This window comes from Phoca vitulina, unplaced genomic scaffold (genome assembly GCF_004348235.1).
Source record: "Phoca vitulina isolate PV1807 unplaced genomic scaffold, GSC_HSeal_1.0 scaffold21, whole genome shotgun sequence".
NCBI lineage: Eukaryota > Metazoa > Chordata > Mammalia > Carnivora > Phocidae > Phoca > Phoca vitulina.
Window position 1 is genome coordinate 22,039,849 of NW_022589724.1, and position 15,994 is coordinate 22,055,842.

General features: G+C 35.6%; 1 protein-coding gene across 4 annotated transcripts in view; it reads right to left on the reverse strand.

Moving 5' to 3' along the window:
* Nucleotides 1-15,994, reverse strand: part of STRBP (spermatid perinuclear RNA binding protein) — a 132,275-nt gene that overhangs the window by 50,765 nt on the left and 65,516 nt on the right. For all 4 annotated transcript variants that reach the window (XM_032418611.1, XM_032418610.1, XM_032418608.1 and 1 more), the window contains exons 2-4: nt 12,064-12,232; nt 8,578-8,798; nt 3,722-3,887 (exon numbers count right to left, since the gene is read on the reverse strand). In XM_032418611.1, coding sequence (XP_032274502.1) covers nt 3,722-3,887; nt 8,578-8,798; nt 12,064-12,066 — 390 coding nt within the window. In that variant the 5' untranslated portion in view covers nt 12,067-12,232. The remainder of the gene's footprint in view (nt 1-3,721; nt 3,888-8,577; nt 8,799-12,063; nt 12,233-15,994) is intronic.

Consider the following 15,994-nt stretch of genomic DNA (forward strand, 5'->3'; position numbering starts at 1 on the left):
CCTAATTAATTAGATTAAAATCTCAAAAAATGAATGACTGCCCCTTAGTTTTCAAATGTTATTAACTATTAGTAATACTGGGCTGAAAGAGTAAAGTCTTTAACTAGTTCTTCAGTTTAAGGATAACATTTCTCTCTCCTCCCAACTTACCACAACAAATCTTTGTTCTCCACACCTCAAAATGCAACCACATTGTCAACTATCTATACAATTATTAAACAATCTTTAAAACCATTCTTTCTAATATTTGAAAGTAAAATACCAACAGCATCATTATGTGATAATGGGTAAAGTGTTCTTAAAATTCTTACAGAGAAGTACTGTAGAATAATAAATTGCTGAGAATGTTCTCTAAACCAAATCCCTTTTTGACAGGACTGTCTCAAAAGGAACTCCTACTTGTTAAGGACTTACAAATATAAGATAAATTGATTTTTATATAAGATTATATAGATTTTTAAAGAGAATCAAGTAAGAAAGAATGAGAAAGGATCTCTGCACTGTCACTCACCAGCAAAAAAATTAGTATAAACAAGTAACTTCCTTTCCCAAAGGATAGGTAGGTCTCACAGATCACTCCAGTGAGACCTATCATTATAGGACAAGTCACCTGACATCCACAGGGAAACATACAGTGCTTCTTTTAGCATATAATTATACACATATAATTTAAGGGCCTTCCACAAAATAATCACCAATTAGAGTCACATATTAAGCTATATTTAATATATTATTATACATTAAATATATAGTTTAATAAGTTACACAGGGTCTTTCTTGGTGGTGAAATTTACATCTATTACCTGACATAAACAGCTGAATGGAAACACTACTAGATCTTTGCGTATCAGTGTGCATTAAAAGAACTCAAAGCCATTTTCATAAAAATAGCATTTTACCATTAAACATTTATATCAAAAAAGATAGCAAAATAGAAAAGTCATTATCCTAATTTTGAATAAAGGAAACCAAGGAAGGGAAAGGCCACACAGTCACTGGAAAAACCAGAACTAGAATACAGAGAAAAAGCAGAAGCCTGTTTACATTAAAGATGCCAGCAGAGAATGATTCAAACTAAATTTTCAACTATGCATGCAGATCACCACGGTATAAGTTTTAGGCTAATTAAAAGTGATTCCTGGTTTTGGTCACCCTTATCCCTTGCTCAAGGAAGTTCTAAAATTGACCTAGAAAAGAGTATGTAGAGAAAAGGTATGGTACAACCGAAATTAATTAAGGTACTTAAATTACTGAAAGTTCTGCTATGGTAAGTGCTCAGGAAAAAGATTTTTAATTCACAAGAAAATAAGATCGTATCATATCAGAAACTGGTTTTCCATACAAACACCAAGAAAACAAGGAGGCAGGGAGTAAAGGTAGAAATCATGCTTAAAATGATTTTCTGAAATATTAATAGTAATAATAATAATGTGTGTATATATGTGAGCATATATGTTGGCTTTCTGAGCCAATTACCCAATGGCTAATCTGGGATGGGTATACAATTATGTCCCCATTTTACCTGGATACCTCTACCCAAAAACCTATAGTAATGGATCTAACCATCACACAAAGCAGCTCGTTTCAGGGTTGGATAACTCTATTGGCTATGATAAAGTGAAATACTTTTCTCTTAATGTCTACCACTGGCCTTAAGAGTTCAGCCTCTTTTAACTTCTCTAAGAAGCCCTTCAAAGACCAAAAGATATGTGTGTTTTTTTGGTCTTCTCTTGCCTAAAAAGCCCCAGTCTCTTCGAATTTAAAATGGTTTACACAGATTGCACTTTCTTCTGGGTTCTTCCCTTGAACACTTACTTGCTAGCTCAGTAAGAACATTTTAAAACTGTGGTGCCCAGAAATAAAGACCCTCACCAAGGAGACAAAAAATGTAGAGTTTACACAGTTGTGATCTGCACAGAGAAAGCTCTATTAATGCAGACTGAAATTTGGCCCAATCTCTCATATCAATACTAGAGAAATGTGACAGATTTTCAGAGTAAGAACTTCAGTTATTTATAGCCCTGGTTCTCAACTCTTTTTCCACCCTGACAGAGCTAAGGAATAGGACCACTCTCATAAGAAATAGGACTCGCTACAGGGAGCAGAAACAGGGGTGAGATGGTTGAAAAGCCTCCATGAATTATTACTTTATCCTAGATTTAAGAGTAACAGTGTTCACTGCAATAAAAGCAGGAATACAGATTACATTTTAAAACGATATAAAAAATAGAAATGAGGAATTTTATCAACATTCTAATAACAGAAAGTATAGCTAGCCAGAAACTCCTGTTATTGAGCTCACTGTTTTTTAAAAGCTCTATTGGTGGGCCTGGGTGGCTCAGTCGGTTAAGCATCCGACTCTTGATTTCGGCTCAGGTCATGATCTCAGGGTCATGGTATTGAGCCCCACATCGAGCCCTGTGCTTAAGATTCTCTCCCTCACTCTCCCTTTACCCCCCAACCCCCAAATGATAACAAAAGGACTTAAAATAATTTTTAGAATAAATTTAACCTTATGAAAGAGCAAAAACATTTCTTCATGAGGACTGAAAATGGAAAAGCCAAATATATGTTCAGTCACTTAGAAAACCATATCTTGAGATCTAAGGCAAAATGAAACTATAATGCTCCAAAAATTAATATAGGGAAATGTGACACTTAAACACAAATTTGAGATAAAAAAGTCAGGGAGATGGTCTTGAAGATCAACTTGTAAGTGTGAAAGAAAAGTATCCAGTAACAAAGCTAATAAAAACAAATTTAGAATTCATATAACTTGGGGGGAGAAAGAACCTTGTTAGAAGAAATACAAATAAAAGAAACGAACTAAACAAAAGACAGCATTCAACTCAAAGGACTGTGGGACCCTGAGGGCTGGTATCTATATGACATGGATATAAGGACTAACTGATATGAAATCATCAAAAAGCTACAATCTGATTATACCACAGACAACGCATGTGAAACTGAAAGATGATCACAGCTTTCCAATTAGTGATGCAGCTGGCCCTCGGAGCAGACTGGCAGAGCAGGTCCTAGGGCGGCCACTGCCCCAGACCAACCCACTGTCTTCAGCCCTGAGGAGCCTTCCGCCTTCACAGCATTCTCCAAAAAGCATGCCAACATCAAAATTTTCTAAAAGCATCCAATTGGAAAAAAGGTCTGGAACAAGGAATTAATAGTGACTTTCTATTAACAGAATGAAAGGGTGACTGTTAAATTAACTGAGTTTTCAATTTTATTATCACCTATGGAAGTTTCTAGTTGTCTATGCTCTTTTTGATCTTTTCTGCATTATACCAACCCTTCTAGGAAGTTTATAAAACTGAGAGACCTAGTCTGAAAAACATGAAGCCTCTCAGCAAGATATACCTGAAAATTGAAGACTGTACCTTAAGAGCCTTCTTAATCTAGTAAATATATCCTAGTACTAATCATCAGAAGTTTGTTTTAAATGTGATGGATGAGTCACTGACCCAGAGTAGCAGTATTTCCTTTGTCTGCACCTTGAGATATGTGTGTTTTTTTGGTCTTCTCTTGCCTAAAAAGCCCCAGTCTCTTCGAATTTAAAATGGTTTACACAGATTGCACTTTCTTCTGGGTTCTTCCCTTGAACACTTACTTTACTATTACCAATTTCTTATTATTAATTTCATCAAGGTCGCTACCTATTTTCACCTTTTTACAAATTCTCCTAGAGGTGCAATTAAACTGTACTCACCTGAATCTGAATAGGAAGATTATCTTTGACTGTATTTAACAGGGTCTCTGTGGGTTTGTCTTTGCACATTAAAACCAGCTCCAAGTCCATATCATCTTTAATCAGCAAGCCTTTTGCAACCAGGCCAATCCTCATTACACCACACAATGTCCGACCACCTTGATCCCTAAAAATAAAAGTCTAAATGATTACTTTTACAACCTATTTCCCAAACTATAACTTAATCATCATTTGGCTTCCTGGATATCCATACGAACTGATAAGGAGTATATAAATCCAGACATCAAAAATTAAGTCTCAGATTTAAGACTAATAAAGTATCTATCTTCCCCAAGGAATCAATAGGGAGCATATTTCATACTACAGATTTTTTAATTCTTTATTACAGCTACAGTGCTTGTTATTAAAGTCTATACGTACTACATCCCCTTAAACATTTTTTAAAATATTTTTAAACTTCCTCCTCTTATCTTTTTATTAGTAATTAAAGAAATTTGTGAGAAACCTGAACACCAAAGTATACTGAAAAAGAGCACCAGGGTGGAAATCTAAAAGACCTGAACTCTATTCTTACTGGTGCCTGCTGGCTCAGTACCCATAACTGCAAAACAGCTATCAGCTACATGAGCCTTAGCTCATCCCTTCTAGCTGTATCATTCCAGGAATCCACAAAAGTTTATGGGGAAAGCAGAACAATGTGATAAAACTAAAGAGCTGAGGAAAGAAGGAACAGACCAAAGATAATCTGCCAGTACATGCATTCTAAATCCAGTCGTGGCTAAAAGAACAAACATTCAAAGAACATCACGTCATGAATGGTGCATAAAAATAATGTTAGTATCTACCCTTGATTTTAATACTAAAAATTTCTTATCGGTTCATTTCCCTTATCACAAGTGAAAATGTAACTAATCTTAGCAGTCATTCAACAAGAAAGCAAGTGTCTGAGTATAGAAAGTATACTAAAGGAGATCCAATCTCTCCTGCTCCTGAGGCTCATACTGTAGTAAAGTACAAAAAGTAACCTGCTTAAAAGGGGAAGAGAAAGTAACATCTGAGAACAAACCGAATGTCACAAACTCTCATTTAAACCTCACAACAAGGGCACCTGGGTGGCTCAGTCCATTAAGCGTCTGCCTTTGGCTCAAGTCATGATCCTGGGGTCCTAGGATGGAGTCCGGCATCAGAATCCCTGCTTAGCGGGGAAACAGCTTCTCCCTCTGCCCCTCCACACCATGTGTACACGCTCTCTCTCAAAAATAAATAAAATCTTTAAAAAATAAAAAAATAAACCTCACAACAAGCTTGCATTTAAAAGACAAGGGATGTCAATCTCAGAAAAGCTAATAAATTGTTCAAGTTCACAGAGAGAGTAAAACGCAAAGCCTGGATTCAAACTCAAGTTGGTGTGATCACAATGCTCAGGTTCTTTAAATTATTATGGTTGCTTCCCAAGTTCAGGAGAAGGAGAGGTCAAAATTAGAGAGGCCAAGCAAGGCAACCTCAAAGTCTGACTTCAGCAGTCTCAATATGGTTAGAGAGAAAAAAAGGTCATTCTAGCTGGGGCAAAGAATCAGCGGAGTGGAGAATGAACCAGAGAAAGGATAAGGGAGAGAAACACTGTGGCAGCAGAAACAAGACAGAAGTTATAAATAATCCAGACATTGGTTAAGTGGCTGGCATACCTTAGAGATTCAATAAACATTAAATCAATGAAAAACTATAAAAGGAGGTAGAAGTATAGACAGAAAGAAAAAGGGTTTTAAAGCAAGTGACCCAAATAGGAAATTATTTGATATTAAGAAGAGAGTCCATCACCTTTGATTCTTTCTTCTTCTATATCCCTGTCCTCTCATCTTCTCATTCTCCCAAATCTAGTAATAGTTGATAAATTCTCCCTCCACGATCACCCTCGAACAAATGCCTTCAAACTAGTTTCTGTTCAGGCTCTTATTACGTCTCACCTAGACTACTTCAATAACCATCTCTTCACTGGCTTTGATGAGTAACTTCTGCCATTCCAATCCACTGCATACCACCACTACCAGCATAATCTTCCAAAAGCACTGCATGGATGGCACTCTGCCTATTACTTTCCTAGTGTCCCACTGAACACTTAGGCACTTAGCATCCTGGGAGGCAACTGAGAAGACAACATGACTTCATCGTTCAAATTCTGGCTCTGCCACTCACTATTGTGACACTGGGTAAATTACAAATTACCTGACTCTTTTGAGCTTACTTTCTCATTTGTAAAAAAAAAGAAAAAAATACCTTTCTTACAAGTGGTCCTAAGAACATCATGTAAGTAATGAACTTAGTGCAGATACCGGCATACATGAATAGCTCAATGAACAATAGCTATTAACCCCTAAATGGTCCCTAAGCTTTCTCACACCTAGAACTTTGCAGAGATTTATTTTTTTCTTCCACTTTCAACTGCCTGCCAAAAGCATTCCCATACTCTGAGCCTACCGCAAATGCTACTTCCTTCATAAAGTTTTTTTAATCCCCAGGACCAGCATATAATCTCTCCCTGCTCTATATTTTCACATTTTAGTCACAGGAATTTGAGACAAAGATGCTAAGAAAATTGGATCTGGAGTCCAACAGATGAATATGAATCCTGACCCACCACACATACTCATTCACTGACCTCAAGCAAGTTAAAGTTTGTTAATAATTCTGAGTCACTCTTTTCATATACAAATTTGAAGCAGAAATTCCATAGCTAAAAGGGAGCAGAGGAGGGGAATGATAATAACTGAGACTAGCAGGTTTGTTGTAAGATAATGTGAAAAGTAGTCTGCTACAGTAACTGGCATTCAATAAATGGTAGCTATTATTAACTAGCCATTATTACTTATTAAATTCTACGTCATAATTAGGATATACTTGGTCTTATGCAGATGACAACATGACTGAGCAGAGAAAGGAACTCCTACTTCAGTCCTGAATTTGAATAATGAATTTGAATATAGGATACTGTAAAGCAAACACCCCAAATATAGGGAATTACTTAAAACTGAGAACAGAACCCTAATATTCCTAATAATACAAACAGTGGGAACTTTCTTTGACTTTTGAGTCAGTTTGTTAAAAGGTAAAATAAGAGCACACAGGTAAAAGCTGCCTAACAGTGCCTGGCAATAGAAGTTGCTCAATAAATAGAAGCTAGCCCTCACCCATCTAGGTGCCTTCTGTAGTACTTCAGCATACGTCAGGAGATCAACCCGTGTCTATTACTGGAAGACAGCTCTGTTCTTAGAAGACGTGCCTGCCTCTGTTTTATACAAAATAAGGACCCAAACATCCTGCCCTCCTTGAGTTCCGACACATGGGAGGAATCAAGACAAGTGCTCAACCTGGGACAAAGACAGTCTAGAGCACCCACACACAGAGCTATATTTACAAGCCCAAATGGAAGCGTGGAGCACATTATCTTTTAAAAACCTTTAAAATACAGTGACCTGATCCAGTTAAGCAAAAGTCTGCTGGAGCACTTTTCAAAAGTCTGCACAGCCTTAAAAACAAACAACAGGAGTATTAAGAAGGCCTGAATTCCAACGATAAATGAAACTCCACTTAAAAATAATAAATTTTATGTTATGCATATTTTATCAAAATTTTTTAAAAAGTTTCGAAAGGGCATAAACACATTCCAAAGTACGATTTAAATATGGACTGCACAACTATTTAACTTGCACAGGGACTGGGATACACAGAGCCAGATTAATGGATACTACTAATTAACATAAACCTCAAAATTTGACAGTATCTATTTTAAAGCCATAAGATGCAAGAAAAATTGAATTACTGCCAAGAGCCTCCAAGCTGACAAGGCTGGGACTATATACAATGTAGATATCACCTGTAAACAGTTAACAAATTCAAGGAATTATGTTCTTAAGCTGAGAACTGATCCTGATTATCTTGCATCTAAAGTTGAAAAAGTTACACTATCTTTCAGTTAAGAAATTCAATTTATCAAAAGTTCCCCACTATTCTTTATCTATTTATCACATTTAGAATTGAAAGTTGGAAAAAAAATTCTATAACCTCTATCTTTAATTTGTAAATTGTAGCCAAAGCAATGCTCTTAATCCTATAAATACAGTACAACCAAATGAGCTTCTTCTTTCAAAGTAAATCATACTTATTCCAATTATAGTGACATTGCTCAAAACAGTAAGCTTAGTAGGGCATACAGAGTTTCATGATCTAACTCCAGTTATCATGAAGCTTCATTTCACTCATCTCTTATTATTGTTACAGCACTGAGAATACTCTGCTATAATTGCTGAAGGGTCTGGCTCCCGTTAGTCCTTCATTCATTCCACAAATATCCAATGAGCATTTTTACTACATGCCAGACACTGTGTTGAATCCTGGGAATCAACAAGGTGGATACGGTCAAAAATACATTTAGAACACATTTTCCTGCACTCTTTCTTCTCCACCAGGATTTTTAAATACCTAAAAAAAAAAAATGACATTTTATGATTTCCCCAGAGACCAAAAACACTATTTATTTCTGAATTTAGAAGGCTGAACCAACACATGAAAAAGGTGACATTTCATAATCTCCAAAAATGACAATTTTAAAGGGCTTGGTGCACTCTCAAAAGGCATCCTGAACAAGTCCATCTTCTTTTCCTGGTCTCATTGGTATTCCTTTCTTGCCTTCCTTTCAGATGTAACTCGGAAAAATTCCACAAACATTTACTTCCTCGTTTACAGTCATATAAATGAGAAAACCTAAAGAACACCATATGCCAAATGAACCCCAATGGGATAGGACTCTGAGCTTTTCTGAGCACTGCAGTAAAGCACCACAAAGGTCAGGCCACACTTACTTGGAATAGGTGTCTACGGCCTCATCCTTCTTCACTTCTGTCTCGCCCTCCGTTTTTGTGCCTTTATTTGTTTCATCAAGCCAATCTGAGACATGTTTAAGAGCACATTCAACAGTAGACACCATATTCTGAACAGCTTCAAGTTCCTCTGGAGATGGATAGATTGTTGAATGTTTCACCATAACATGGCGATCATCATTGGCAAAAGATCTAATAGATCTCTGTCAGAAGAAAGAAAACAATTACTTCAATAAAAGTAATGTTACCTGAAAAGTATGATACACAAATATATTAAAAAAAGAAACACATATATTTAAGTCAAGTCATAGCATTAACTGTCAAACTACTGTGAAATAATTAATGTTGAGACAATTAAAAAAAAAATACACACAATAGAAAGCAAAACCTCATTCTACTGAACTCCACAACAGAAAATTAGAGATCTTTCATTCATGTTTTGGTAAGATTCATACAGGTCACTCTAGGTATCATGTACATGCTACCTTTTAGCTGAATCTAGTATTTTGAATACCACTTCAAAAAAGGTCATCTGTATCACACACCATCTGCGAGAAACAGATACTTCCTAGCTTTGACAAAGTATCTAGGAATGCACGATGGTGACTCATGATACCCAGTCACTCCTGTCCAAACTGTTGAAGACTTTTGCACCTTGAAATATTGAGATTTCATAATACAGTAATAATATAAAATACAAAGGTATGTGTCAACACTATAGAGAAACTATGGATCACATCAGAACTCTAATTACTATTTGGCATTCAAACTCTTGGAGCAAGGCCTTAATTTTTTAAAACAGATTAGCAGGAAACATTCCAAACTCCAAAATGGGGAAAATACATACTACAAAAGAATCAACTTCCCAAAGTAAATTACAAATGTATTACATTCTCAATCAAAATCCCCTCAAGACAGCTTTACTTAATACTCAACAAAAATCATTTTAAAGCTCATCTGGAGAAAAAAAAAATCAATGAAAGTATCAAGAAATATTCTACAAAGATGGATGAGTGGTACTGTTACACTAAAGCAAAATATCAAAAATTTAAAAAGCAATAATTAAAATGACATGCTGGCCCAGAAATCAGTGGAGCAGATTAGAGCCTAGAAATAGAGTGAATTTCATGAAAATTTAATAGAGTAGATCCTTCACACTCATGAGTCACACTTCCAAAAACTTTTGAATATTTCCAAATTTACAAATACCATGAAGACACTTGTACCAGTACATTGCAAAATGAACGGGGATAAGTTGGTGAGTTTCCATAAAGCTCAAAGTATTCCATTTAAAGGGTGGCTACAGTGTCTTTACTTATATGAACTTACATGTTAGTAGATGGTAAATATTTTGTTCTAAAGTCTACCACAAACTAAAATATTCTCAATTCCTTATCAGTCTTATCTTTTTTGTTGTTTTTGTTTGAATATTAATGTTTAAAAATCATACTAATTTGGACACTAGTAAATTAATACTACAGTATTACTGTCCCCTATAAAATGAAGCAAACTATAACTAAAAAGGTAAGTAAATCCTTGAAACCTTCAATTATTATAAGGACTAAAATCAATCACAAAGCTTTCCTTTTTTCTAGATAAAAGCCATTTCTGTTTAGATTTCTTCCTTGCTCACAGTCCACAACCAGTTTTCTAACTGGAGTCTTTTGCCACAAAGAAAACAATTTTTAATCACTTCTTGAGATTTATTCACATATCCCAAAATAAGTAACAAGAAAACAAAAAAGCCATGTAACAAACTGGAGATGGCCAGGTTGTTCTAGAGATAAATTATTAAATTATTTGACTTGCTCTTTAGAGAAGAAGAAATTTACTAATATTTTAGTTCTGGATGGTGGAGGAAAAAATGTTAACTTGGGATCTTCTCTGTCATTTAGTTTTACGGTGAGTTACTAAGTTACTTAGTTAGCTAAATTACTCAGTCCTGCACACTGGCCTTAACAAAATGACATACTGGTACATACCACAAACCTTTGGTGTTAAATAACAGACTGCCAATGTTAACTCAAGAATATTAAATCCAAGACTCTACGGTTTGTGACAGGACAAGCATCATGAAACAATGGTGAAAGGAAGAATAAGCAGTATTACCAAAAAAAAGGAAAAAAAAATTGGAGAGGGCGATCTTATTTCCCCCAACAAGATCCAAAAGGATTTATTTAAAGATTTAAAAAATTAAATTAGAAATAACTATGCAGAAACAGAAAGTTAATCATTCAACTCTAAGATCTAAGAAGTAAAGCAATAAGAGAAATTGGAAAACACCTACCAACCAATTAAATTATGTAAACACAAAATTATGTAAACACCAGAAAACCTAAACTAAATTTAAAATGAATAAACTAGGAAAGGAATTTTTATCAACTATGACAAATAATATTAAAAAGCATTTAAATTGTAAGAAAATCAAGACTATAATAAATAAGTTGAAGAGGCACATAATTCATATTCGAGGAAACACAAGTCACAGTGTCCTTCCTTACACTTCACCTAAAACTAAATGACAGAGAAAATCCCAAGTTAACTAACATTTTTCCCCACCATCCAGAACTAAAATATTTGGAGAATTTCTTCTCTAAGAGCAAGTCAACTAAGTTATAATCCCTAGAACAAATTTTTTCAAAAATCAACTAACACTTAAATACCATCAGACTTGCTAAACAACATATTTCAAACATACTGATGATTAATATTTTTGTGCTTTTTCTCCCACTTATAACATCTTTTTTAAGCCTTTTCTCACTTATACTTAGGGAAAAAATTCACACAACATCCTCCAGAACCAAAATACTAGAAGAAAAAAAATCAACACATTTTACCAATTGAAACACTAGGCACCACATATTATGATCTCATATAACATCTCATCCAATTTGAGTATGAACTTTCCACAAAAAAGCAAGATTTTTACTTGAGGTCAGATTCAGTGCCCCTAATACAGTCAACACTTGACCGTGTTATTTTGAAAGCATATGGAAAAAGGTAACTTTTTGAGTTCAATACTCAAATATTTCATAAACTTCCACACCATTCGCATCACTCATTAAAGGATTAGTTCAAGATTTTTAATTTCCACTGGAAAAAACTGAACTTCAGGTAGAAGACTAGAGGAAAAATTACATAATTTCAAGTTCAAGGTCACCTAAGACATCCTTATATCAGTTTGCTAATGCCAGTTTTATTAGAAAATATTATTTATGAGCCTTCTCTTCTTTGTATTTAATAATTTATGGCCTGAGGGCTCATGGGGCTCCATCTTGTGGTTTAAAGGGCTCATAATAAATCTGAACTCATTGGCTTTGCTTAAATAGTAGAGTACCATCTTTATCTGATACACTAGGGCCAAAAATTACCACCACCGTCTTTCACTTGCCTTCACTATTAACATTTCCAATTTTAAACTACTGCAATCTTTTATAACTAAATTAAGGAAACACAAATAATACCCACCATGGTTTTCTATAGTGTTTTAGCTTCTTTTTCCAATCCTTTCCCCACTTTCTTGTCGTCTTCACTAGACACTGTTTTGTGTGACAGTACCTCCTCATAAGCCTGAGTCCCCTGACAACTCAGAGTCAATATGGCAAAGATGTTTGAAGACTTATTCTCTAGAATACACCTGCAAGAGAAAAAGAAAAACTTTTCAAAAATGATTATTTACAATTAGTTTCATATCTGAGTGTGGAGCCCATAAACATGTTATTGACTAAAAAGAAATAATCTTGGGGCGCCTGGGTGGCTCAGTCGTTAAGCGTCAGCCTTGAGCTCAGGTCATGATCCCAGGGTCCTGGGATCGAGCCCCACTTCGGGCTCCCTGCTCAGTAGGAAGCTGATTCTCCCTCTCCCACTCCACCCCACCCCCGCTTGTGTTCCCTCTCTGTCTCTCTGTCAAATAAATTTTAAAAAATTAAAAAAGATATAAAAAGAAGTAATCTTTATAGAGGAAAATGACCTCATTTCAAACAAAAAGTTAGTGTATCTTTTGAAGGCCTGGGGCCAAAAGCCTAAGTAATATAGCCAAAAAAGTAACACTCCTGGTAGTCACAATGTGGCAGCTGGCTGACTTTCACTCAATGAGATAAATAAAGAGAGAGATTCAGTAAAGAAGTACTACCTGGAAAAGTAATACTACTATCCGTGGCAACAACACTGCAATTAACCCTAAGATTTTCAATTAGAAATTGGCATTAGCCAGACCTATCCAAAAAGTAGATAATACACCTGAAAATACACCACCATTGATTGAGACCATAAAGTTTTTCCATTTGATATTGCCAGTGTATGTTGGCACAATGTTTCTTCTTTAATCATTTTTAGGCCTAAAATTCAGAACGCTTTTTTGGCTCTGTTCGCCTAACTCCTGAGAGACCCTGCCTCCTGACTTCAACCTATATGTGCTGTTATGACAAACTCCTGAATATTCACTAGATCCTGACTTCATTACCCATGGATGACTCTCACCAAAATCCCACTGTGTATTTCTGCCCAGAGGCCTAATCACTATTCTATTACCCCTTTGCTCCATCTTTATGAGATTTCATTCAAGGTAAGGTAAAAGTAAACTCTACTGAGCACTGATGAAATCCTTATAAAATTATAAGCCAAGATGTTAAAAAAAAAAAAACAAAAAACTAGAGAGCAACCATCAAATAAGAATACATGCTTAGCTGTGCAGATATCAGAAGGTATTTACAAACCATAGAATATATAAACTCACAAAAAAATAGCTTCCTCTTCATCTCAATATCTTTCGTTTAAATTTCCTTTAAATAAAGAAACCCCCTATACTTTTGTCTGTAAGTTTCCTAATACTATTAGTTGCTCTCTTAAAGAAAAAAATCCTTGGGGTGCCTGGGTGGCATAGTCAGTTAAGCGTCTGACTCTTGGTTTCCACCAACGTCATGATCTCAGAGTTGTGAGATCAAGAGCCCCATATCGGGCTCCATGCTCAGCGCAGAGTCTGCTTAAGACTCTCTCTCCCTCTCCCTGAGCCTCTCCCCCCTCCCCACTCACATGCTCTCTCTCTCAAATAAATAAATCTAAAAAAATTTTTTTAAATTCTTTTTGAGTTTCTGAAACCAGAAAAGTTACATTTAACGCTCCCCAATACTGCACATGAAAAAACAGACCCACAAATGATACTCAGCTGTGACCCACATGCAAAACTATTCATATCCTGTCATCAACTTCCTTGACTCTACAAAATCCACCTGAAATAAGCTAGTGAAACTTAATTTTTTTTAAAAAATCATGTAATTGAACTAATCAATCAGACTTACTTTATTACACATACCACACAAAGGTAGGGTGGGAACACACACATGCTGCAATTCATAGGGTCTTCTCATACAACAAAATTAAGAAACAATCTAAAACATGATCCCATGGTTTAAGACACATCTCAAAGATCCTCTTGTATAAAGATCGTACTACACAAAGAAGTTTTCAGCAATTCCCATTCCCAAACCCACTTCACCATTCTAGGGGATTCAGCCACTCAGTGTTTAGCTGTGAATACAGCAGCCAAAAAAGACTGCTATGTGTTCATTTGAGAACTGACAGCAAAGTTCATGTGCTTCACTCTGTAAAAAGGTAAAGCCAAAAATTCAACCATATTAAAAAAGTAAACTGAAAGCAGGGAAGAGGGGCACCTGGGTAGCTCAGTCAGTTAACTGTCTGCCTTCGGCTCAGGTCATGATCCCAGGGTCCTGGGATCCAGCCCCGCGTCAGGCGCCCTGCTTTGGCGGAGAGTCGGCTTCTCCCTCTCTGCCCCCACCCCACCTTGTGCTCTCTCTCCCTTTCTCTGTCTCCCTCAAATAGAATAAATAAAATCTTTAAAAGAAAAGAAGAAGCAAGAAAGCAGGGAAGAAGCTAAGAAAAAGCTGATGTAGCAGAGAAATTGTGGATCACCAATATCAAAATACAGCATTCTTCAGTCATTTAGCACAGAGAATAACCACTCTATGCATAAATCAAGCAGCTCTGGGTACTTCACAGTATTATAGTATCGTGCAATAATCCATGATAAAAGCAGTGTGTCTCAAAATCACATTGTTGGTGCTATAAAAGCAACTTAGAAATCATCTGGCCCAATCCCACCCACCCTTCAGTTTACAAATGAACTAAAGAGATACTAAAGTCACACAACTAATCCAGGGACTCAGGCCTCTTGATCCAGAACCTAAGTCACAGCCCAATGCTTTTTCCCGACTATATCAACCTCACTGAGAAAAAACATTTTTTTAAATTATATTTGGTAGACTATAAGCAGATAGGGAGAAACCGTGACAAATTTTTAGAGTTTCTCTTTAAAAAACAAACAAAAAAATTAACAGTGGATAAAATTCTGACCTTGAAATAAAAAACCTCAACTTTGCCATTTAATAGCTATGTGACTTTAGAAAGTTTTAAGACTCAGAAAATCATTTAATTTCTTTGGTTCTCAGTTTCTTTTATCTATGAAATGAGGAAATATTCCACTACTAATTAATAGCTAACACTTATGTAACTCATATTCTGTACCAGGCACTGTTCTAAAAGCTTTTCATACATTTACTCATTTAATCCTCACAATTTCAATTACTATCTCCATTCAACACATAAGGAAACGAGAGCATAAAGAGGTAATATAACCTAATTAAAAACACAAGGCTCAAGTAGACAGTAAAGCCAAGATTCAAACCTAGACAATCTCTTTCAATGATATTTTTGCTCTAAAGGCACTTACACTTACAGCAGGGGATAAATTTTAGCAATTTCAAAAAATATATCTTTGTGAATTACAAAGGCTATATAGCACACAGGTTTTAGAGCCAAACAGGCCTAGATTCAAGCACCAGCCTTGCCACTTCACTTCTCTGGGTCAGAGCTTTTTCATCTGTGCAATGGGGTAAATAGTATCTACTTCAAACTAAATGAAAAATACCTAAAAGTTTCTGCCAAAAAGTATACACTCAATAAATGGCTTCAGAAGGGAAAAAAAAACCCTCAAATATCAAACAAAATGTGTTTATACATCAGATATGTGTACCTTTAAAAAGCAGAGCCTAAAAAATATTAGGTGTATTCTACTTATTAATAAATAAGAGTAGCTTTATGCAACAGGTAAAATGTAGGTATATATGTGAATGTGTATCACTTTTCCAGTCAAGCACTGCTTTTTCAATTAATAGATTTTTTTAAACAGTCTTATGTTTATAGAAAAAAATTGAGTGGAAAGTAGAGAAAATCCCATATACCCCTTCTCCCTACCACACAGTTTCCCCTACTATTAACATCTTACATCAGTGTGGTCCATTGTTACAACTGATGAAGAACCAATGTTTATACAATATTATTAACTAAAGTCCATAGTTTACATTAGGGTTCTCTCTGTGTTGTA